Source organism: Enhydra lutris, unplaced genomic scaffold (genome assembly GCF_002288905.1).
Source record: "Enhydra lutris kenyoni isolate GAN:26980312 unplaced genomic scaffold, ASM228890v2 scaffoldscaffold6, whole genome shotgun sequence".
NCBI lineage: Eukaryota > Metazoa > Chordata > Mammalia > Carnivora > Mustelidae > Enhydra > Enhydra lutris.
The window spans coordinates 17,386,859-17,409,782 of NW_019154090.1; the positions used below are offsets into that span (position 1 = coordinate 17,386,859).

Sequence of the window (22,924 nt, forward strand, 5' to 3'; positions counted from 1 at the left end):
TTGCAAACCACATGTCTGTTAAGGGACTAATATTCAAAATATAAAGGGAAATCCTACAACTCACTAGCAAAAAATAAAATAATCTAATTAAAGGTAGAAAAAGGACATGAATAGACAGTTTAAAAAAAAAAGGCATTTAGTTGGCCAACATACATGAAAAGGTTCTCAACACTGCTAATCATCAGGGAAATCAAATCAAAACCATAATGAGATATCACATCATACCTATTAAAATGCCTGTTATCAAAAACACAAAAGATAACAAAAAACATAAAAAAAGGGGGGGGCTCTGTACACTGTTGGCAAAAATGTAAAGTGGTATCACCATTGTGGGAAACAGTGTGGAATTTCTCAAAAAATTAAAAAAATATATAATTAACCTATGATAAAACAATCTCACTTTTGGTTATATATCCAAAGGAAATGAAATCAGTGTCTCAAAAAGATATCTTCACTACCAGCCTCATGCAGTTTTGAAGTCTTGTGGCTTTTTAAGAACTCCACAGTATGCTTGTAAGGCACTAAAAGGGCAAAAGGCAGAAGCTTAATGGTATTCTAAACATAGTTTGACCTTGCAGATCACCCAAATGGGTCTCAGGGACATTAGGTGGGCTTCCAGTCCCTACATTGGGCCACCATGACATCCCCCATCACACAGGGATGCTTGTCTTACTCTGCCCTATCTAATGGCTTTGAGACAGAATTGTTTGGGAAGGAGCTAGAACAGGGCAATAGAGAAACCTTGAATTTTACTTTTAAATATTGAGGTTGGTTGTGGTATTGATGAGTTAATTCTGAAATGATTTTGTGTGTATTGTGTGAGAGAGTAAATGAGTACAGAATATTGATGTTAGAAAGGAGGCTTTTTACTGGAGGAAAAAGGATAAACAGGCAGTAGGGAGGGTGAAGCATCTTGTGTTAGTGGATTTGAATTGACGCTATCAGTATGAACTAATGGGTATGAATTTATGAAGCCTATTTCTGGGAGAATATGAGCCCAAATGTACCCTTTTATGAACCTGGGCCATCATCCCCTGCGAACCACAGGCTCCTCTCTTTCACCTGACTTCAGCATTCTGCGTGGATAATAACAGCCCCTAGCTGGAGATCTCTTCCCAGATACACAAAGGGGGGCCATGGGATGTGTTAGTGGTTGATGGATGCCTCAGATAGGCCCCTGGTCCCTCACAGAGGAGCATGAGTTCTCATGCAGACCGCTGGCTCAGGAATCAGAAGGGGCACAAGTCTCCGGTGGCCGGGTCCTCTAACACCTGAAGAGAAATTGCTGTGTGTCTTCCTCTTCAGGGTGTCTCAAGCAACTGTTCTATATGGGCTGGAGTCTTGGGACATGAGAGGAGAGTGTTCTAGTCTCAAGAGATACGAACTAGAGGGTTGAAGTTACCGGCAAGGCTAAGTCTGAACAATCGGGAAGAGAGGGCCGGGGGCAGTCACTGAAACAACGAGGGTCAACAGTGGACCTTGAAGGTGAGCTGCAGTGAGGAAGCAAAAGCCAGGGAGAAGAAAGAAGGCAGGCACTCCCCTCCGCCTTTCCTGTTGGAGTATAGCCGCTTTCAGGGTCCTGTAAGAAGAGACTCTCAGGAGAACTTATACAGAAAATATGGTCACAAATGCCAGTCTTCTCATTGGGAGAAGTAGAGGGGGTGTCCCAGGAGGGGGAAATGGGTGCATAAATGCTGTATGTCGTGAGGTGTGAGCGTCTTAAGATCCTCTTATACTATCAGGATTTTTCTACTAAAAAAGAAAAAAAAAATCCTTTCTCTCCACAAAGGCTCCTGAATAGTTTATTGTAATGACTTCTTTTGTAATGACTTCTCCTATCCTTGAGATAGGACTTTTGGAGAGTTCTTCTCATTTAGGTATGATTTTATCATTATCAGCATGCTGAAAAGAGCTTAGGTAGGTATATTTCCAAGAGAATGATGATCAGAATAAAGAAACAAAACAAAAAGAAACTATCTTGTCCCCACCCCACCCACCCCTGCCCCTACTGCCTAAAGTGGGGAAGGACAGTTGCATAATTTGCACGTGCCATCTCTTCCTTCCTCCTCCTTCATCAGAGTTTCCTGATCTTGGAGAGAGGCTGGATTTGCTGCCAGAAAGATTTTTTATGACCAAATGGTTTATAGTTTTCTGGCTGCGGTTGCAGCTTTGCCTCTGATTGGATGAGCTGCAGGCACGATGGGCCTGAGGGTGTTGCTGGCTATACTTTGGCACATTCATCCCAATTGTGTGTAAACTGTATGTTGACAGCACAGTTTAACACGCCCCTCCTCAAATGTATCCTTCGCTAGGCTTTGTGATTTCAGAAGGAGCTGGGTAGGAAAGATTTAAGTAGTTCAAGCCGCTAAGTAAAACATACTCAAAAGGCCCTTTGTACATTTTGTCGGCTTCTAGTAAAAGAAGGAAGGTAGAGAAATAAAGGATACTGGACTGTAAATGAGAAGTCTGGCTTTCTACTTTTGCTGCAATTTGATAAACCTGGGACACTCTGCTGTCGGCCTCCGCGTCTTCTGTAATCTGGCTACTGAGTGTGGTTGAGTTGGCAGTTGAGTCGTCAATAGTTAGATTGGTGTCAGGATCACAGGTTGGCCCCTGGAAACATGCTCTGCCTCTATCTCTAGCCTTTTGTGGAATATCATGCCAGTGCTCAGGCCAGTCTTGTGATTCTTCTTGATCCATTCCATCATTGTAGGGCCAAAGACAACAGAAAGCGATTCCAGGAATGAGATTCAGCCCCAGTGAAGCTCCCAAGGGTTTGGGTTCTCAATTTAGAGGGCAAGGGTGACAGAAGGAGTCAGGAGTGGCATGAGAGTTTTGGGCTTAGAAATGAAAACATTTACTGCAAAGATACAGATGTAGTGAAAAGAACATATGCACCCCAGTGTTCATAGCAGCAATGTCCACAATAGTCAAACTGTGGAAGGAACCAAGATGCCCTTCAACACATGAATAGATAAAGATGATGTGGTCCGTATATACAATGGAATATTACTCAGCCTTCAGAAAAGATGAGTACCCACCATTTGCATCAACATGGATGGAACTGGAGGGAACTATGCTAAGTGAAATAAGTTAAGCAGAGAAAGAAAATTATCATATGGTTTCACTCATATGTGGAACATAAGGAATAGAGCAGAGGACCACGGAGGGGGGAAACTAAATGGGAAGAAATCAGAGAGGGAGACAAGCCATGAGAGACTCTGGACTCCAGGAAACAAACTTAGGGTTACAGAGGGGAAGAGGATATGGGGATGGAGTAACCAGATGATGGGTGTTAAGGAGGGCATGTGTTGTGATGAGCGCTGGGCATTATATGCAACTAATGAGTCACTGAACGCTACAGCAGAAACTTATGATGTACTATATTCTGGCTAACTGAACATAATTAAAAAAAAAAAAAGAAAGAAAGAAATGGAAACAGAGGTCTTCTCACGTGGACAGGGTTAACCCAAGAGTAGTTAGGGACAGACTGGGCCTTAAGGGAAAGACTCACAGATCTTTGCAACCCCTGTTCCTAGGGATGAGGCTGTTCATGCTTCCCAACCTGGTCAGGAGGATATGAGGGCTAGATAGGCTGGAGAGCCCAGTTCCATCTTGTAGGGCTGGATAGGGTGGAGAGCCCAGTTCCATCTTGTAGGTGCTATTACAAGCTCCCTCAGGTGGACCCAAGAGACTGTTGCTCCTTCACTCTTCATTGCCTTTTGCTCTTTCCCTCATAGATTAGAGTTCCATGAAACATAAGCCCTCAACAAGCAGTCCTTAACACTCTAGCCAGATTCAAAGTTTTACTGAAGACTGCTATTACATGTAAACCATTGGGGGGTCCAAAAACTGTTATAGACACCCCTCCACTCTCACCTTGTGACCTCTAGGCTTGGTTCTTGGGTCTTTGTGATGTTTTTCAGAGATTTTTTTGAGCTTAGCTGTCCTGAAAAACAAACTGATTGTGTCATTGAGGACTCCAGGGTTGAGGAGGAGGGAATGAGCACTGAAGCCCTAATTTAATTTAGCTGTTTATTGACTTCAGTTTTATGAACATATATAGATGATGTCACACACATTTAGGTGTGCACACCTAGGTAACAGTCACCTGGATATCACACCCACTCATTCCAAGAGTATATATGTTTGCTCAGTTTTTAGACACCCAAGTCCTACAGATGCTCATTTGGACATTGCTCACACTCAGATGTAGTCTGCATTCCCAGAAAGATGGGCTACATTCACTCACATGCCACTGAGCTCTCATTCAGATGTGCCCATCAAACAGTACATATGCTTGCCAAGCCATTGCTCACCTCAACCCAGATACCACATTCTAAGTGTGGCAGACATTCATATGTCTGTTTCTTTCCCATTTGCATTACTGATGATCCCCATGCTTAAGGAGATTCAAGGGAAGACTTGCCATGTTGGGTGTGGCATGTTTCCTTGGGTCAGTCCCTCCGTACCCTTTTATTTTTTATTTTTTTTGTTTTGTTTTGTTTTGTTTTTTTTAATTTTATTTTTTATAAACATATAATACATTTTTATCCCCAGGGGTACAGGTCTGTGAATTGCCAGGTTTACACACTTCACAGCACTCACCATAGCACATACCCTCCCCAATGTCCATAATCCCACCCCCCCTCTCCCAACCCCCCTCCCCCCAGCAACCCTCAGTTTGTTTTGTGAGATTAAGAGTCACTTATGGTTTGTCTCCCTCCCAATCCCATCTTGTTTCATTTACTCTTCTCCTACCCCCTTAACCCCCCATGTTGCATCTCCTCTCCCTCATATCAGGAAGATCATATGATAGTTGTCTTTCTCCGATTGACTTATTTCGCTAAGCATGATACCCTCTAGTTCCATCCACGTCGTCGCAAATGGCAAGATTTAATTTCTTTTGATGGCTGCATAATATTCCATTGTGTATATATACCACATCTTCTTTATCCATTCGTCTGTTGATGGACATCTAGGTTCTTTCCATACTTTGGCTATTGTAGACATTGCTGCTATAAACATTCGGGTGCACGTGCCCCTTCGGATCACTACGTTTGTATCTTTAGGGTAAATACCCAGCAGTGCAATTGCTGGGTCATAGGGTAGTTCTATTTTCAGCATTTTGAGGAACCTCCATGCTGTTTTCCAGAGTGGTTGCACCAGCTTGCATTCCCACCAACAGTGTAGGAGGGTTCCCCTTTCTCCGCATCCTCGCCAGCATCTGTCATTTCCTGACTTGTTCATTTTAGCCATTCTGACTGGTGTGAGGTGATATCTCATTGTGGTTTTGATTTGTATTTCCCTGATGCCGAGTGATGTGGAGCACTTTTTCATGTGTCTGTTGGCCATCTGGATGTCTTCTTTGCAGAAATGTCTGTTCATGTCCTCTGCCCATTTCTTGATTGGATTATTTCTTCTTTGGGTGTTGAGTTTGCTAAGTTCTTTATAGATTTTGGACACTAGCCCTTTATCTGATATGTCATGTGCAAATATCTTCTCCCATTCTGTCAGTTGTCTTTTGGTTTTGTTAACTGTTTCCTTTGCTGTGCAAAAGCTTTTGATCTTGATAAAATCCCAATAGTTCATTTTTGCCCTTGCTTCCCTTGCCTTTGGCGATGTTCCTAGGAAGATGTTGCTGCGGCTGAGGTCGAAGAGGTTGCTGCCTGTGTTCTCCTCAAGGATTTGGATGGATTCCTTTCTCACATTGAGATCCTTCATCCATTTTGAGTCTATTTCGTGTGTGGTGTAAGGAAATGATCCAGTTTCATTTTTCTGCATGTGGCTGTCCAATTTTCCCAACACCATTTATTGAAGAGGCTGTCTTTTTTCCATTGGACATTCTTTCCTGCTTTGTCGAAGATGAGTTGACCATAGAGTTGAGGGTCCATTTCTGGGCTCTCTATTCTGTTCCATTGATCTATGTGTCTGTTTTTGTGCCAGTACCATACTGTCTTGATGATGACAGCTTTGTAATAGAGCTTGAAGTCCGGAATTGTGATGCCACCAACTTTGGCTTTCTTTTTCAATATTGCTTTGGCTATTCGAGGTCTTTTCTGGTTCCATATAAATTTTGGGATTATTTGTTCCATTTCTTTGAAAAAAATGGATGGTATTTTGATAGGAATTGCATTAAATGTGTAGATTGCTTTAGGTAGCATAGACATTTTCACAATATTTATTCTTCCAATCCAGGAGCATGGACCATTTTTCCATTTTTTTGTGTCTTCCTCAATTTCTTTCATGAGCACTTTATAGTTTTCTGTGTATAGATTCTTAGTCTCTTTGGTTAGGTTTATTCCTAGGTATCTTATAGTTTTGGGTGCAATTGTAAATGGGATGGACTCCTTAATTTCTTTTTCTTCTGTCTTGTTGTTGGTGTAGAGAAATGCAACTGATTTCTGTGCATTGATTTTATATCATGACACTTTACTGAATTCCTGTACAAGTTCTAGCAGTTTTGGAGTGGAGTCTTTTGGGTTTTCCACATATAGTATCATATCATCTGCGAAGAGTGATAGTTTGACTTCTTTGCCGATCTGGTTGCCTTTAATTTCCTTTTGTTGTCTGACTGCTGAGGCTAGGACTTCTAGTACTATGTTGAATAGCAGTGGTGATAATGGACATCCCTGCCGTGTTCCTGACCTTAGTGGAAAAGCTTTCAGTTTTTCTCCATTGAGAATGATATTTGCGGTGGGTTTTTCATAGATGGCTTTGATAATATTGAGGTATGTGCCCTCTATCCCTACACTTTGAAGAGTTTTAATCAGGAAGGGATGCTGTACTTTGTCAAATGCTTTTTCAGCATCTATGGAGAGTATCATATGGTTCTTGTTCTTTCTTTTATTAATGTGTTGTATCACATTGATTGATTTGTGGATGTTGAACCAACCTTGCAGCCCTGGAATAAATCCCACTTGGTCGTGGTGAATAATCCTTTTAATGTACTGTTGAATCCTATTGGCTAGTATTTTGGCGAGAATTTTTGCATCTGTGTTCATCAAGGATATTGGTCTGTAGTTCTCTTTTTTGATGGGATCCTTGTCTGGTTTTGGGATCAAGGTGATGCTGGCCTCATAAAATGAGTTTGGAAGTTTTCCTTCCATTTCTATTTTTTGGAACAGTTTCAGGAGAATAGGAATTAGTTCTTCTTTAAATGTTTGGTAGAATTCCCCCGGGAAGCCATCTGGCCCTGGGCTTTTGTTTGTTTGGAGATTTTTGATGACTGTTTCAATCTCCTTACTGGTTATGGGTCTGTTCAGGCTTTCTATTTCTTCCTGGTTCAGTTGTGGTAGTTTATATGTCTCTAGGAATGCATCCATTTCTTCCAGACTGTCAAATTTGTTGGCGTAGAGTTGCTCATAGTATGTTCTTATAATTGTCTGTATTTCTTTGGTGTTCGTTGTGATCTCTCCTCTTTCATTCATGATTTTATTTATTTGGGTCCTTTCTCTTTTCTTTTTGATAAGTCTGGCCAGGGGTTTATCGATCTTATTAATTCTTTCAAAGAACCAGCTCCTCGTTTTGTTGATTTGTTCTATTGTGGTTTTTTTGGTTTCTATTTCATTGATTTCTGCTCTGATCTTTATGATTTCTCTTCTCCTGCTGGGTTTAGGCTTTCTTTCTTGTTCTTTCTCCAGCTCTTTTAGGTGTAGGGTCAGGTTGTGTACCTGAGACCTTTCTTGTTTCTTGAGAAAGGCTTGTACCACTATATATTTTCCTCTCAGGACTGCCTTTGTTGTGTCCCACAGATTTTGAACCGTTGTGTTTTCATCATCATTTGTTTCCATGAATTTTTTCAATTCTTCTTTAATTTCCTGGTTGACCCATTCATTCTTTAGAAGGATGCTGTTTAGTCTCCATGTATTTGGGTTCTTTCCAAATTTCCTCTTGTGATTGAGTTCTAGCTTCAGAGCATTGTGGTCTGAAAATATGCAGGGAATGATTCCAATCTTTTGATAACGGTTGAGACCTGATTTAGGGCCAAGAATGTGATCTATTCTGGAGAATGTTCCATGTGCACTAGAGAAGAATGTGTATTTTGTTGCTTTGGGATGAAATGTTCTGAATATATCTGTGATGTCCATCTGGTCCAGTGTGTCATTTAAGGCCTTGATTTCCTTGTTGATCTTTTGCTTGGATGATCTGTCTATTTCAGTGAGGGGAGTGTTAAAATCCCCTACGATTATTGTATTATTGTCGATGTGTTTATTTGATTTTGTTATTAATTGGTTTATATAATTGGCTGCTCCCACGTTAGGGGCATAGATATTTAAAACTGTTAGATCTTCTTGTTGGACAGATCCTTTGAGTATGATATAGTGTCCTTCCTCATCTCTTATTATAGTCTTTGGCTTAAAATCTAATTGATCTGATATAAGGATTGCCACTCCTGCTTTCTTCTGATGTCCATTAGCATGGTAAATTCTTTTCCACCCCATCACTTTAAATCTGGAGGTGTCTTCGGGTTTAAGATGAGTTTCTTGTAGGCAACATATAGATGGGTTTTGTTTTTTTATCCATTCTGATACCCTGTGTCTTTTGATTGGGGCATTTAGCCCATTAACATTCAGGGTAAGTATTGAGAGATATGAATTTAGTGCCATTGTATTGCCTGTAAGGTGACTGTTAATGTATATTGTCTCTGTTTCTTTCTGATCTACTACTTTTAGGGTCTCTCTTTGCTTAGAGGACCCCTTTTCAATATTTCCTGTAGAGCTGGTTTGGTGTTTGCAAATTCTTTCAGTTTTTGTTTGTCCTGGAAACTTTTAATCTCTCCTCCTATTTTCAATGATAGCCTAGCTGGATATAGTATTCTTGGCTGCATGTTTTTCTCGTTTAGTACTCTGAATATATCGTGCCAGCTCTTTCTGGCCTGCCAGGTCTCTGTGGATAAGTCTGCTGCCAATCTAATATTTTTACCATTGTACATTACAGACTTCTTTTCCCGGGCTGCTTTCAGGATCTTCTCTTTGTCACTAAGACTTGTAAATTTTACTATTAGGTGACGGGGTGTGGACCTATTCTTATTGATTTTGAGGGGGGTTCTCTGAACCTCCTGGATTTTGATACTTGTTCCCTTTGCCATATTGGGGAAATTCTCTCCAATAATTCTCTCCAATATACCTTCTGCTCCCCTCTCTGTTTCCTCTTCTTCTGGAATCCCAATTATTCTAATGTTGTTTTGTCTTATGGTGTCACTTATCTCTCGAATTCTGCCCTCGTGGTCCAGTAGCTGTTTGTCCCTCTTTTGCTCAGCTTCTTTATTCTCTGTCATTTGGTCTTCTATATCGCTAATTCTTTCTTCTGCCTCATTTATCCTAGCAGTGAGAGCCTCCATTTTTGATTGCACCTCATTAATAGCTTTTTTGATTTCAACTTGGTTAGATTTTAGTTCTTTTATTTCTCCAGAAAGGGCTTTTATATCTCCCGAGAGGGTTTCTCTAATATCTTCCATGCCTTTTTCGAGCCCGGCTAGAACCTTGAGAATCATCATTCTGAACTCTAGGTCTGACATATTACCAATGTCTGTATTGATTAGGTCCCTAGCCTTTGGTACTGCCTCTTGTTCTTTTTTTTGTGGTGAATTTTTCCGCCTTGTCATTTTGTCCAGATAAGAGTATATGAAGGAGCAAGTAAAATACTAAAAGGGTGGCAACAACCCCAGGGAAATATGCTTTAGCCAAATCAGAAGAGATCCCAAATCGTGAGGGGAGGAGAAAGAGGATAAAAAGAGGTTCAGAAAGAAAAAAAAAAAAGAAACAATTAAAAAAAAACAATAAATAAAAAATATAAAAAGGAAAAAAATATATATATATATTAGATAAACTAGTTAAAAAACGTTAAAAAAGAAAAGGGTAAAAGTTAAAAAAATTTAGCAGAAGAAGAAAAATAAATTGAAAAAGAAAAAAAAATTAAATTAACTGCAAGGCTAAAGAATCATGGGGAGAAAGCCATGAGTTCCGGGCTTTGCTTTCTCCTCCTCTGGAATTCCGATGCTCTCCTTGGTATTGAAACTGCACTCCTTGGTAGGTGAACTCGGTCCTGGCTGGGCTTCTTGTTGATCTTCTGGGGGAGGGGCCTGTCGTAGTGATTCTCAAGTGTCTTTGCCCCGGGCGGAGTTGCACTGCCCTTACCCAGGGCCGGGCTGAGTAATCCGCTCGGGTTTGCTTTCGGGAGCTTTTGTTCCCTGAGCGCTTTCCGTAGAGTTCCAGAGGGCGGGAATGAAGATGGCGGCCTCCCGGTCTCCGGCCCGGAGGAGCCGAGAGCCCGGGGCCCCACTCCTCAGTGCGCCCTCAGAGAACAGCGCCCAATTACTCCCGTCACCCTGGCCTCCGGCCGCGCTCCGAGCTGACCGAGCCTGCGACCGGTTCAAGGTAACCCCGAGCTGAGAGCTCACTCCTCGGCTCTGTCTCTTCAGCCGGCTTCCCCGTTCTAATACCTGTAAGCTCTGCGACACTCAGACACCCCCGATCCTTCTGTGACCCTGCGGGACCTGAGGCCGCGCTGACCCTGCGTGGGCTTCACCCTGGTTAAGCCTCTGGAGCGATGTCCCTCAGTGGAACAGACTTTTAAAAGTCTTGATTTTGTGCTCCGTTGCTACGCCGCTCGCCGGGAGCCGGCCCCTCCCCCCGCGGTCTGTCTTCCCGTCGCTTTGGATTCACTTCTCCGCCAGTCCTACGTTTCAGAAAGTGGTTGATTTTCTGTTTCTAGAGTTGCTGTTCTTCTTCTCTTCGATCTCCCGTTGGATTTGTAGGTGTTTGCAATCTTTAGATAAGCTACCTAGCTGATCTCCCGCTACCTGAAGTAGTCTCAGCCTGCTACTTCTCCGCCATCTTGACTCCTCCCCCCACCCCGTACCCTTTTATTTTTAATTCAAATTGTCCTGTGCCTCTGTCTTTGCCCAAGTTGTGCTTCTTAACCAAATAGCTCTAGATGGACAGCCTGATTGAAAGAAGGTAGCCCTTACCATATTCCATCTTCATAAACCATGTGCTATCTCACTATGTCATCTTTAAATGATTGGTTTGCGGCCACTGCTGCAATCACCTCATTAATTCACAAAAGTTTCCTGGGGGCACTCTTTGGGAAATTGATCTTTTGTCTTAGGGCATGAGTCCCAGAGATCTATGCAATAAAGTTCTTCTAAAAGAGGAACATTCATTCAGGGCACCTAGGTGGTTCGATCGGTTAAGCATCTGCTTTTGGTTCTGGTCATGATCTCAGGGTCCTGAGATTGAGCCCTGCATCAGGCTCTCTGCTCAGTGGATAGTCGTTGTCGTCGTCATCGTCTTCTTCTTCTTTTTCTTCTTCTTCTTCTCTCTCTCTCTCTCTCTCTCTCAAATAAATAAATAAAATCTTTTTTTTAAAAAAAAGCACTTCTTGGAACCATCCCTGTTGACACTGTGATCTTGGACTTATATCCTGCAAAACTGTGAGAAAATAAATGTTTGTTGTTTAAGCAAGGAAAAAAAATTACTTTTCAAGAGAAATACAAATTGTACACATTCAAGGAGGTAGTAAAATGCTATCCAAATGCACAAACATTAGGATAACTTTTATTAAAAAAAGTCTACACATTTGGCATATAGTTGGTGTTGAATAAAGGCTTGGTCATCTCTTCACACACTAGCACCTCCTTACTTACTTCCAGTTTTAGTATGTGTGCTGCCGAAGTGAGCACTCCTTACTTATTTCTAAGTTGAAAGGAATGGCACAAGATCACTAGACAGGAATTCAGAGTATTTACTGTTTATCTTAATTAGGGATTTTGTATCCAGTCATATTTGGTTTCATGCCTGCTTTCAGCTTAGTTTGGTTCACTTGAACAAGTATTCACCGATCACTGTATGGGTATCAGGCAGCCTGCTCAGCAGTATACGGTGGAGGGAGTGATGCAGGATAACTAAACCACAACTCTCACTGTCCAAGAGGTCACAGCCTAGCCAGAGAAACAGTAGTTCCATGTACATATTACTGTAATCCCAAGAAGATACCCATTAATGAATTGTAGGAGAACTAAGGAGGAAGACTCATTCAGATTGGGAGGGTCTAGATGGCGTTCATTGAGGAGATGAAAGATAGACTCAGCCTTTAGGGAAAGGCTTCCACCAGCAGAAGTGGAGGGCACTGCAGGTGGAGGAAGCATGAACTGATGATGGCATGAGGTGGGATCCACAGGATGTTTGTGCAATAGCAGGGGGTCTGGAGCAGCTAGAATCAGGGACTAACCCAAGAGTTTCCAAAAGACAGGAAGCCAGGCACAAGTGTCCCCAGTGCCAGGATGAGGAGTTTAGATTATATCATTCAGATAATGGAGAACTTATGAGAGTGCTTGAAGAGGGACAGTATTATATTCAGGACGGTCAATGAGTTGGCTAGTTGAAAAATAAGTTAGAGGCAAAGAGACAAGTTGAATCCAGGTAAGAGGTAGGGAAGTACCCAACCTCAGCATTTTCAGTGAAGGGAAAGAAGGGAAAAGGGCAGGTACAGATTGCAGATGTCAACAGGGCTTTTTGATGATAAGTGCAGAGTGATATCCAAAGAGGTAGGAATTGAGGATGAGCCCCAGACTCGAGATCTCATCACTTGATGGGCAACGCTACCCTTTTCTAAAGAAAATATGTAGAAGGAGGAGGCAGATTTGTTGGGCTTGGGACCATGTTGCGTTTTGGATATATCCAGCGTGAGCTGGCCTTGGGACATCTAAATGGAGATGGGTTTCTACAAAGCAGTGGGTTTATTCATTCTAAATCTTAGGAGGGAGGTTTAGTTGTAGACAGAAGTGGTGATAAATAACAAGTCCATCTTTCCAGATAGTTGCTCATCTTCCTCTCTTTCCTGTCCAGTGTTTATCAGCTGGTTGTCAAGGAAGAGCGACTTCAGAAGTCACGAAGGGCAGCTGACATCATTGAGTGCTTTTCGGTGCCTGTGAGCTATAGGAATGCCTCCAGCCTTGATTCTCTACACTACTTTGCCGCTGAATTGAAGCCCGCCAACCTGCCTGTCACCCAGCCATTTACAGTGGGTGACAATAAGACATACAATGGATACTGGAACCCTCCTCTTTCCCCTCTGAAAAGCTACAGCATCTACTTCCAGGCACTCAGCAAAGCAAATGGAGTAAGTATGACCACATGGAGGTCATTTCTTGCCTTGTGTGTATTTTCCTGTTCTCAAATGAAAAGTAGCATGGGGATCAAATCCAGCCCCATGCCTCTGTGTGTCTGTGTGTGTGTGTGTGTGTAAACTTTTTTTAATACAGCAATGCCTATTCATTTATATAGTCTAAGGTTGCTTTGATGCTCTAACAGTATAGCTGAGTAGTTTATTTTATTTATTTATTTTTTTTAAATTTATTTATTTGACAGAGAGAGATCACAAGTAGACAGAGAGGCAGGCAGAGAGAGAGGAGGGAAGCAGGCTCCCTGCTGAGCTGAGAGCCTGATGTGGGGCTCGATTCCAGGACCCTGGGATCATGACCTGAGCTGAAGGCAGAGGGTTTAACCTGCTGAGCCACCCAGGTGCCCCGAGTAGTTTATTTTTTAAAAGATTTTATTTATTTATTTTTTATCAGACTGAGAGAGAGAGAGCACAAGCAGAGGAGTGGCAGGCAGAGAGAGAAGCAGACCACTGGGTGATGAGCCCGATGTGCGACTTGATTCCAGAATCCTGGGATCATGACCAAGGCTTGGTCATGATGGTTTGATGGCTAACAAACTGAGCCACCCAGGTGTCTCAAGTTGAGTAGTTGAGACAAAGACGTTATGCCACATAAAGCCTAAAATATTTACTATATGACCCTTTACAGAAAAAATTTGCAGACCTCAGTATTCAAAGATAAAAGATCTGCAGTGCCTGGGTGGCTCAGTCAGTTGCGAGTCCAACTCCTGACTTTAGCTCAGGTCATGACCTGAGGATTGTGGAATTGAGCCCCATGCTGGGTGTGGAGCCTGGGTGGGATTCTTTCTCTGCCTCTCCCTCTGCCCCTCCTACCCACCTCCCCTACCACATACCCACAGGTGCATGCACATACTCTCTCTAAAAATAAATAAATAAAAATAATAAAAGATAAAAAGTTCTTTCATATTACCTCTGGGCAAATCACATGCCTACCTGAAGATCAATTTCCTCACCTACAGAATAATACCTATTGATTTATTATTTATGAATGAACTAAACATGTGGTAGTTAATCAGTGAATGTTAACTCTTTTGTTATTACCAATAGTCACATTAGAAAATGTTTTCTTCTCCCAAAGACAAGGTAACCTTTTTTAATGTCAAATATTTCTTTGGTCAAGATGGGATGCCAGTCATAACATCACAAAAGCACAGAGCTGGAAAAGATCTAAAAGGTCACCATATACCTATTTCCCTCCCCCTCCACGTAAAACAATCAATTTTACAATATCACATTTAACTGGTATTAGTGAATATTCCTGAATAACTCCAGTGACAGAGAACTTACTCCTTTACATGGTAACTTTACTGATCTCTGGGGTGGCTGTAGTTCTAAGAAGTCCTTTTATTGTGCTGCTTGTAATATGTCTCTTATTATAGCTTCTATGCATTGCCGTTAGTCCAGACTCTTAGGTCCCAAGAGAACCAATGCAATTGCCTTCTTGGGCAGCATTCTTTTAGTTCCATAAGATCTTTCTTACCATCTACCTCCCTTCTGTTCAAACGTACCGTCTGATCTTATTTCTGAAAGTTCAGTATCTTTAGTTACTCTTATGACACAAGTATTTTCTATCTAGAATACTTTTGTGGACATATCTCAGGTTGCTGTATTTCATTCAACAAATATATAACAAACAATGCCATATGCTAAGCCATATAATTCATATTAAGGTTATAAAGTAGGTGCCCTCCAAGAGCTTTCGTAACATAGGGGAATCTGGTAACATAGGGTAATCTGGTAATTTTGTAACATAGGGGAATATGTTTCACAGTATATCTGGAGAAGTGAGAAGCTCACTGGAGAAGGAAATGCTGAGACAAAAGCAAGATCTGGTGAAGTGTGTAGCCTCTGTAGGCTCTGGTGGCCAAGATGGAGAGTTTAGTCTGTCAGTGGAAGTCATTACCTTACGAGAAACCTGGATTGAGGAACTAATTAACATTTTAAATGTCCACAGAGCCATTTAAATTCCACATTGGTATTTCAGTTCTGCATTTATTACTTGCTCAAGCAACGTTCCTCACAGAGAGTTTAAAACTACAAAGAGAAGCCACCAGACTGCCTTCCATCTGTCCATCTGGTCTTCCCTCTGCACGAAACACTCTGATGTATTGAGGAGGAAGACATAAAGATGAGCAGAAAGCATCTGGGGGCCCATCTTGTTCCTGGTTCTCTGCATCCCAGACTGGCCAGTTTATTGGCAGAGCACAACTCTGAGAAGGTGTGACTTTCCCTGCTCTTGGCAACATGTCAAGAGGTGCTTTTGGGTTTGCATGCTGTGAAGAAGAGTAGCAGCTGCACTCAATTCACTCTCTGTCACATTCTTACCAAGACTCTAAAAAAAATTAAAAAAAAAAAAACCCAGCAAGAGACCAAATCTGTAGAACCCAAGAAATTGAGAAATGGACCTCAGGAGGAATTTGCCAAACACAAGCATGGTTGGCCCTTGGTAGATCAGCTGGTGACATAGGAGAACCGTGGGAAGTTTTGCTTCCCAAACATCACACAGTGGACTATCTCCTCAAGACACGGAGTTTTGCCTTTGGGAAAAAAAGTCATCCTACCCCAAAGCTACCTCATCTAGGAAGCACTTTCTACTATTGCTTTGAGATGAACAAGGATCGTTGAATTACTTACGCTTTCGATCCCACACTATGTGTGCTCCTGTTCTGGAACTAAGATTTGCAGGAAGGAAATTAAGGGGATTGGGTGCATGCTTATGACAGGGATCTTGAATATGCCATTGGCCTCACAGGAACAGAGAGGAAATGTTGTTGAGAGCTGGACACTCAGCGTGTTGTTTTCGTCTGGCAAAGGAAAAGCTACACACTGTATTTCAAATTACTGTATTCAGTATTAAGTTTTACTAAAAAGAGTTAAGCTAAAGGGTCATAGGAGCAGAAAAGCCATTCTTAGTCTAACAGATCTCTGCCTGGACCTTCTCAGATTCCTCCATCTCGGAAGGGGCAGCAGACAATGCAGTTAAGCCTGGAGGATTTTTGAAGAGAAAATGTTATAACCCACAAATTCTTTATCAGTCAAGTTGTTGTTCTTGTGCAAATACATCAGAAAGACATTCTCAGTATCCAGGGGCTCCCACATGCCCTGCTTCTAATAAATCATTCAAAGAGCAATTGACCAAGCAATGAATCAAAATAAGGAAATCTAGAACAAAGATATATGGAATGAAAAGACCTGCAGTGAGCATGGAAACTAATTCAACATGGTGTTAATGCTAAATTATTGCTATAAATATGTTATAAAAAGAGAAGGTTAACATAAAAATAATTACTTAAGGAGAAAATGTATAATATAAGAATTAACTTTGTAATCTGGGTCTGTAATTTGCTGTTATGTTAACAAAAACTGAGGAGGAGTTGGAGGATTGATGAGTGGAGTGTAAATAAAAATCTGCCAATTACTCCACATTAGACAGGATGGAATAAATAACTTCTACTCTGTTTCTGATACTGAGAATTTTTGAAAAGTATAGTTTTTTAAACATAAAGGCAGCTTTCCAATCTATCCTTTAAAAAGCCAGAAAACAACAGACTACAAAGAAAAGGTGGAGAAGCAAAGGAAACTATAAGTAAATGTGAAAATCAGCAACTATAAAGCAAGCCAGAAGACAAAAGCATTAGGTTTGATTTTTTTTTTAAGTAGTGCTTTGTTCCCCTCATAAAAGAGGAAAAAATATTTTGGGTCAAGATATTTCCATATCACTAGAAGATTAAAACCCAAGGATGGGGCAAAGTCATACTAAATTAAAACAAATCAAAGGAAAGTAAAAATGGCCATTTGTTGGAAGGGGAGGTGAACCATGAGAGACTATGGACTCTGAAAAACCATCTGAGGGTTTTGAAGGGGTGGGGGGTGGGAGGTTGGGGGAACCAGGTGGTGGGTATTGGAGAGGGCACGGATTACATGGAGCACTGGGTGTGGTACAAAAACAATGAATACTGTTATGCTGAAAATAAATTAAAAATTTTTTAAAAATGTATAAACAGTAAATAATCCTCACACAATTGTGCCAAATTGATTTTTAGAGAGACCCTATTAATTTTCAAAGCCCTAAACAAAATAAGATATTGCTTACTATACCACCCAAGGGGAGTTAGAGAGGAGAAGGGAGTTGGGGGAAATTGGAAGGGGAGGTGAACCATGAGAGACTATGGACTCTGAAAAACAATCTGAAGGGTTTGAAGAGGTGTGGGGGGGTGGGAGGTTGGGGGAACCAGGTGGTGGGTATTAGAGAGGGCACGGATTGCATGGAGCACTGGGTGTGGTGCAAAAACAATGAATACTGTTATGCTGAAAATAAATTTTAAAAAATGGCCATTTGTTGCAGGGTGTTTGTGGGCCAGGCAGAATAATTTACAATACAATCAATTGTATTGCTCCCAACCTAATCTGCAAGTTTTAGTCAAAACAGGGTAAGAAAATTTTAGGGTCCAGATACATTTATTCTGTGGATATTAAGGATTGTCTTGTTTTGTTTTGTTAGTTAATTTAGCAGAGTGGCTAAATATCCAGACTTTACAATTAGACTACCTACATAAAAAAATCCTAGTATCTTTGACTTTAAGTAAGCTGCTAAAAAAGAATTAAATATATTAAGTAAACATCTAGGAAGCATATACTATATGTCAAAAAAAAGGCACTTCTCCTGAGTGCGCAGAATAAAACAGTACGCCAAACAGACAAAAACCCCGGCCTTCATACTGTTTACATTCTAGTAGTGGAGTTGTTAAAAATAAATAAGTAAAATAATGTGTCAGATAATTAGTCATTAGATTTATGAATGTGGTTTCACTCATTAACTCTTGGTGTAAGATCTATGTTGACTAGTAATAGGATGAGGATAAGGACATTATGTAAACTCTACAGTAATCTATATAAATGTGGAGTATTGTAATCCAACCCTGTAAACACTATGGAGAGCCCAAGTATGATATGCATCATGAGCCATGGTGCTCAGAATCCTTGCAGACATTTTCATGAAGTGTGAGTTGTTGACAGGCACTTTTATTGGGAATTTTGATCCGATTAGTAAAATCACACTTACCCATTGACTCTTTCTTCCTTTCTTAAAATTATGTTAGTCACTGTACAGTACATCATTAATTTTTGATGTCATGTTCCATGATTCATTGTTTGCGTATAACACCCAGTGCTCCATGCAATCCATGCCCTCCTTAATACCCATCACTGGGCTATCCTGTCCCCTCAACTCCTTCCCCTCTAAAACCCTCAGTTTGTTTCTTGGAGTCCCTAGACTCTCATGGTTTCCCCTCCTTCATTTTTCTAGATTTCCCTTCTGATTTCCCTCCGATTTCCCCTCCTTCATATTTTCCTTCCTTCTCCTAATGTCCCCCATGCTATTATTTCTTATGTTCCACAGATAAGGAAACTGTATGATAATTGTCTTTCTCTGTTTGACTTATTTCACATAGCATAATCTCCCTCAGTCCCATCCATGTTGATGCAGAAGTTGGGTATTCATCCTTTGTGATGGCTGAGTAATATTTCATTGTATATATGGAACACATCTTCTTTATCCATTCATCTGCTGAAGAGCATCTTGGCTCTTTCCACATTGTAGCTATTGTGGACATTGCTGCTATGAACATTGGGGTGCATATGGCCCTTCTTTTCACTACATCTGTATCTTTGGGTAAATACCCAGTAGTGCAATTGCTGGCTCATAAGGGTAGCTCCATTTCCAACTTTTTAAAAAAATTTATTTTTTTAATTTCTTTTCAGTGTTCCAGGATTCATTGTGTATGCACCACACCCAGTGCTCCATGCAGTACGTGCCCTCCACAATACCCACCACCAGGCTCACCCAACCTCCTACTCCCCTCCAAAACCCTCAGTTAGTTCCTCAGAGTCCACAGTCTCTCATTTCCAACTTTTTGAGAAACCTACACACTGTTTTCTTACAGAAAGAAAACAAGGGCAGCGCTGACTGTCAGTGCTCTGTCCTTGGTGCTGAATCCTCAATGCCAGTCTTACTGTGAATCAGCTATATTGTAACCATTGTTTTGGATATAGCTGTATTATAGATCTATTATAGCATTTTAGAATTGGGTGATTTTGCAGTGTCATCTAATGTAGAGGAGAAGCCAACAAAGAAATCTCCAATAAAGCATTCTTGGCAGGGCATTATAGAGCCTCAGCATGACCACTGCAATTCTCTGGAGGGAAAGAGCTGACTCCTTTATTAGAACTTTCTTGTTTCTATAAAGCCAAATTTGGTCTCCTTAACTCACTACTCTTGGGCACTTGTATTGATTTGAACAAATCAAATCTCTCTTTCCCATGTCAGCCTATTGGAGAAAATATGACAGTACCAACTACCATGTTTGGCCATCCAGGTGGTTTCTTATTGATATTTTAACATGCAGTTGCTTCTGTTTCTCACATGGCATGATTTTCTGTAAGTCCTTAATCCTATTTATTCTATACTCTCATAGACATACTCCATTTTCCCAATGCCCTCCTTAAAAAGGGGTACCCAGAACCTGCCTTGTGCTACAGATATAGTTAGACCACACCTGCTACATTTCCACTACTCTGCCTCTCTTTACCATTTTCTAAAACATTATTTCTCAAACATTCCAAGGTATTTTTCTCTCTTTGGGGTGCTTAAGCTGTAATTCTACCTGAGTGTCTCTTTTCTTCATTCTTTGCAGAACTAGTACCTTCTCATTTTCCAGGCCTCATCTTCAATGTCACACCCTCTAGGAAATTTCCAGTCATATTATCTAAGAGCTGTCCATGCCAGTACTCATACATTAACGTGTGTTTTCTTTATAACACTAAGCATATTTTAATTTCACTGGTTTTTACATAGTACATGCCTCCCTCCTTAGACTGAGAGCTCCAGGAGGTAGCAGCTCTGTTTTGTTTGCTGCCATATTCTCCATATTGAGTACAATATTTAACTCATAGTAGATACCTGATTATTGTTGGATGAATGAATGAATGAGATTATGAACTGTTTCTTGTGTTCTGTGAATTGGTTTCCTCACTTATGAAATCAAAATGGTAATATACACTTTACACAATCACTTTGAGGATTAAATGAGGAAAGATCTTAAATTCTGAAAGGCACCAAATAAGTGTCAGCACAGTCTAAATTTCTATCCAGTGTAGCACGAGATGTGGTTCTGAGCTATTTTCACCATAGACAGATGAGCCCTAAAAAACCTGCCTTCCATCATAATAGTAAGACTTTTCCCCAGCTGTCTCATTTCCCAAGCTCCAGGCTCCTGGGCAGCCTTGATTTCCTCTAGATCTTCCAAATGGTACCCAGAGTAGCTGTCTCAATTGTAAACAGCAGGTGGGTGCAGTTTTGCATTGTTTTTTTTCCCCCACTCTTCCCAAAATGAGGTCTGCTGAATCTACTGTTCTCTGCATCCCCACCACCATTAGCCATGATTGTGAAGTTGAAAGGACCATAATTAACGGTTGGATGCAAAACAAGTGTGGCAAATTCATGCAAATACCCACCAGAAGCCACCTTTTCTTGGGCAGGGCTGTTGTGCATATTCTGTTTATGTAGCAGGGAAAACTCTTTCCTTGCCATATCTTTTTCATCATGTAGGGGCACATTTAACCTGAATGATGCTTCTGCCAAATGGTGATCTAAATAAGAGAAGTGGGAAGTAGAAGGGTGATTGTTCTTGTTCTCTCGCTTTCTCTTCCAGCTCCTGAGCTCAATTGCCTCTTGAGAGCAGTCAGAAGCCAGATGCTATTTTGAATGAGTCCTCATGTTTGCAATGTAATCACATTATAACAGTTAGGGGTATCTAGGTAGAGCTGGGTTAGAGAGAATTCTGTGTCTCTGAATATATTGGAAGCTATATTTAGTTATGTCCAAGCACTATTAAAAGAACATTTGTACATGGATTGATTCTCTGTGGCATGGTGGGATGGAAAGAATTGAGAGGTAGGCATCAGATAGACTTGGGTTTGAATTATGGCCAGTTCCATGATATGAGCGTGAGCTGTTACTTAACATCCCAAGATGTATGATGTGATTAATGACCTACCTCCCCCAAATTTGGGAAGAGTAAATGAGACAATACATATAAGTCATCTGTCACAGTTGTAATATTTGTTCTTTTCCCTTTTGTTGATTTCCTGCAGCTCCTCTCCTGAAGGAAGGGAAAGTTGGAGCATTCTTAATCTGACCTCAGGAACCATGTCTATGTGGCAGCTGCTGGCTGCCTTGACTTGCCCATGACTTAACTGCTTCCTAACCCCATTTCAGGCTATCTTTTTCTTAGTTTAATGTTTCACATATGGTTCCAAGCCTGACCTCTCTTTTTGTTGAATCTTGTGACATAATTGATTTTGTCTTTAGAGAGTAATCTTACTTCTCCCAATCCCATTTCCTGATTCTATTTCTACTTTAGTGACTGCTCATATGTCATGTGGGAAAAGCTCAGGTAAGCCATGGAATGAGAAGATGTGGGAGTTCCAAGCTCAAAAAGGGTTAGAGTGAAGATCACACAGGGTATCTCATGGCTTGGATCTTAAATGTTCTGTCAGGGAATTTACAAGAAAACTCCTATATGACTTAGGACAAACTAATTTATGCTATAGTAGCAAACAACCAGGAAATCTCAGTGTATTATCAGAAAAAAAATTTTTTTTTCATTCCTTCTACGTATCCAAAATGGGTCGGCAGAAGGGCTCTATTTATCATAGTTACTTGGAGGCCTAGGCTAATGGAAGGCCCATTTTGACATATGTTTCCACTATCACCAAGGCAGAGAAAGTAATATGGCAAATAAAACACTAGTTCTCAAATTCTACACAAAATGACACATAGCACTTTCACATTCCATTGGCCAAAGCTATTCATGTAGCCATGCTAAACTTCAAAAAGAATGAGGCAGTGCCTTCCAACCACATGCCTAGGATGTGAACTGGGATATTTGAGACCACTCCTAATGACCACCACCCTTCCACATTATGCACAATTATGAAGCTTTCCCTTCCAATTCCCACAATACCCACACTCATTCTTTAAGCTCCTATGCAGTCCCTATCATGGATCCTGAAAACTTTCTATTCTTGAGTATCTACTGCATCCCAGACACTAAGAAAGTACTATCATCTGTGCTACTTCCTGACTGGTCTCACAAACAAAATGACTCCATTTAAATCAGTAAAATGGATGGCCTGAAATCCCATCAGCACCCAATAATCTCATAGCATCTCAGTTACCTCATACTGAAGAAAGGGCTTTAGTAAGAGCTTTCTCTCTTTATCTCCATGGATACAGGGTAAAGAAAGTCTAATATTCCCTGCGACACTGTTCCACTATGAAAGGCAGTCATTCTTCCAAGTCTGCCATGCAGTGTGGTTGAGAGGCCTCAGAAAATTTAAGACCTCTCCCATCCATCAATTGCTGATCCAGATTGTAATAGAAAACTGTGAACCAAAGACCTCCACATACCTTTTTTTTTTTTTTTTTTTTTTTTTGACTTGTTGCCATAGTCCTATGTTAGGAACCTGTTTCTGGATTGTATCAGCTCTGTTACAGCAGAGAATTGAAATGGACATTTGGAATCCAGGGTTATCAACAAAACCTTTCTACAACCTTTCTTCTCAGTTCTGTTCTCTCACCAGAGCCTAGGTTTCATGCCCCATCAGCCTACCTGGTCCTCCTTCCCAATCCTTGTATCCTGGGTATCAACCAGCCCCTTGGGCATACCTACCTCTGGGC

The 22,924-nt window shown here is 41.0% G+C and overlaps 1 protein-coding gene across 1 annotated transcript in view; it reads left to right on the forward strand.

The window, feature by feature from the left end:
• Nucleotides 1-22,924, forward strand: part of LOC111141448 (protein tyrosine phosphatase, receptor type T) — a 706,124-nt gene that overhangs the window by 444,026 nt on the left and 239,174 nt on the right. The window contains exon 10 of the mRNA XM_022494012.1: nucleotides 12,852-13,125. Coding sequence (XP_022349720.1) covers nucleotides 12,852-13,125 — 274 coding nt within the window. The remainder of the gene's footprint in view (nucleotides 1-12,851; nucleotides 13,126-22,924) is intronic.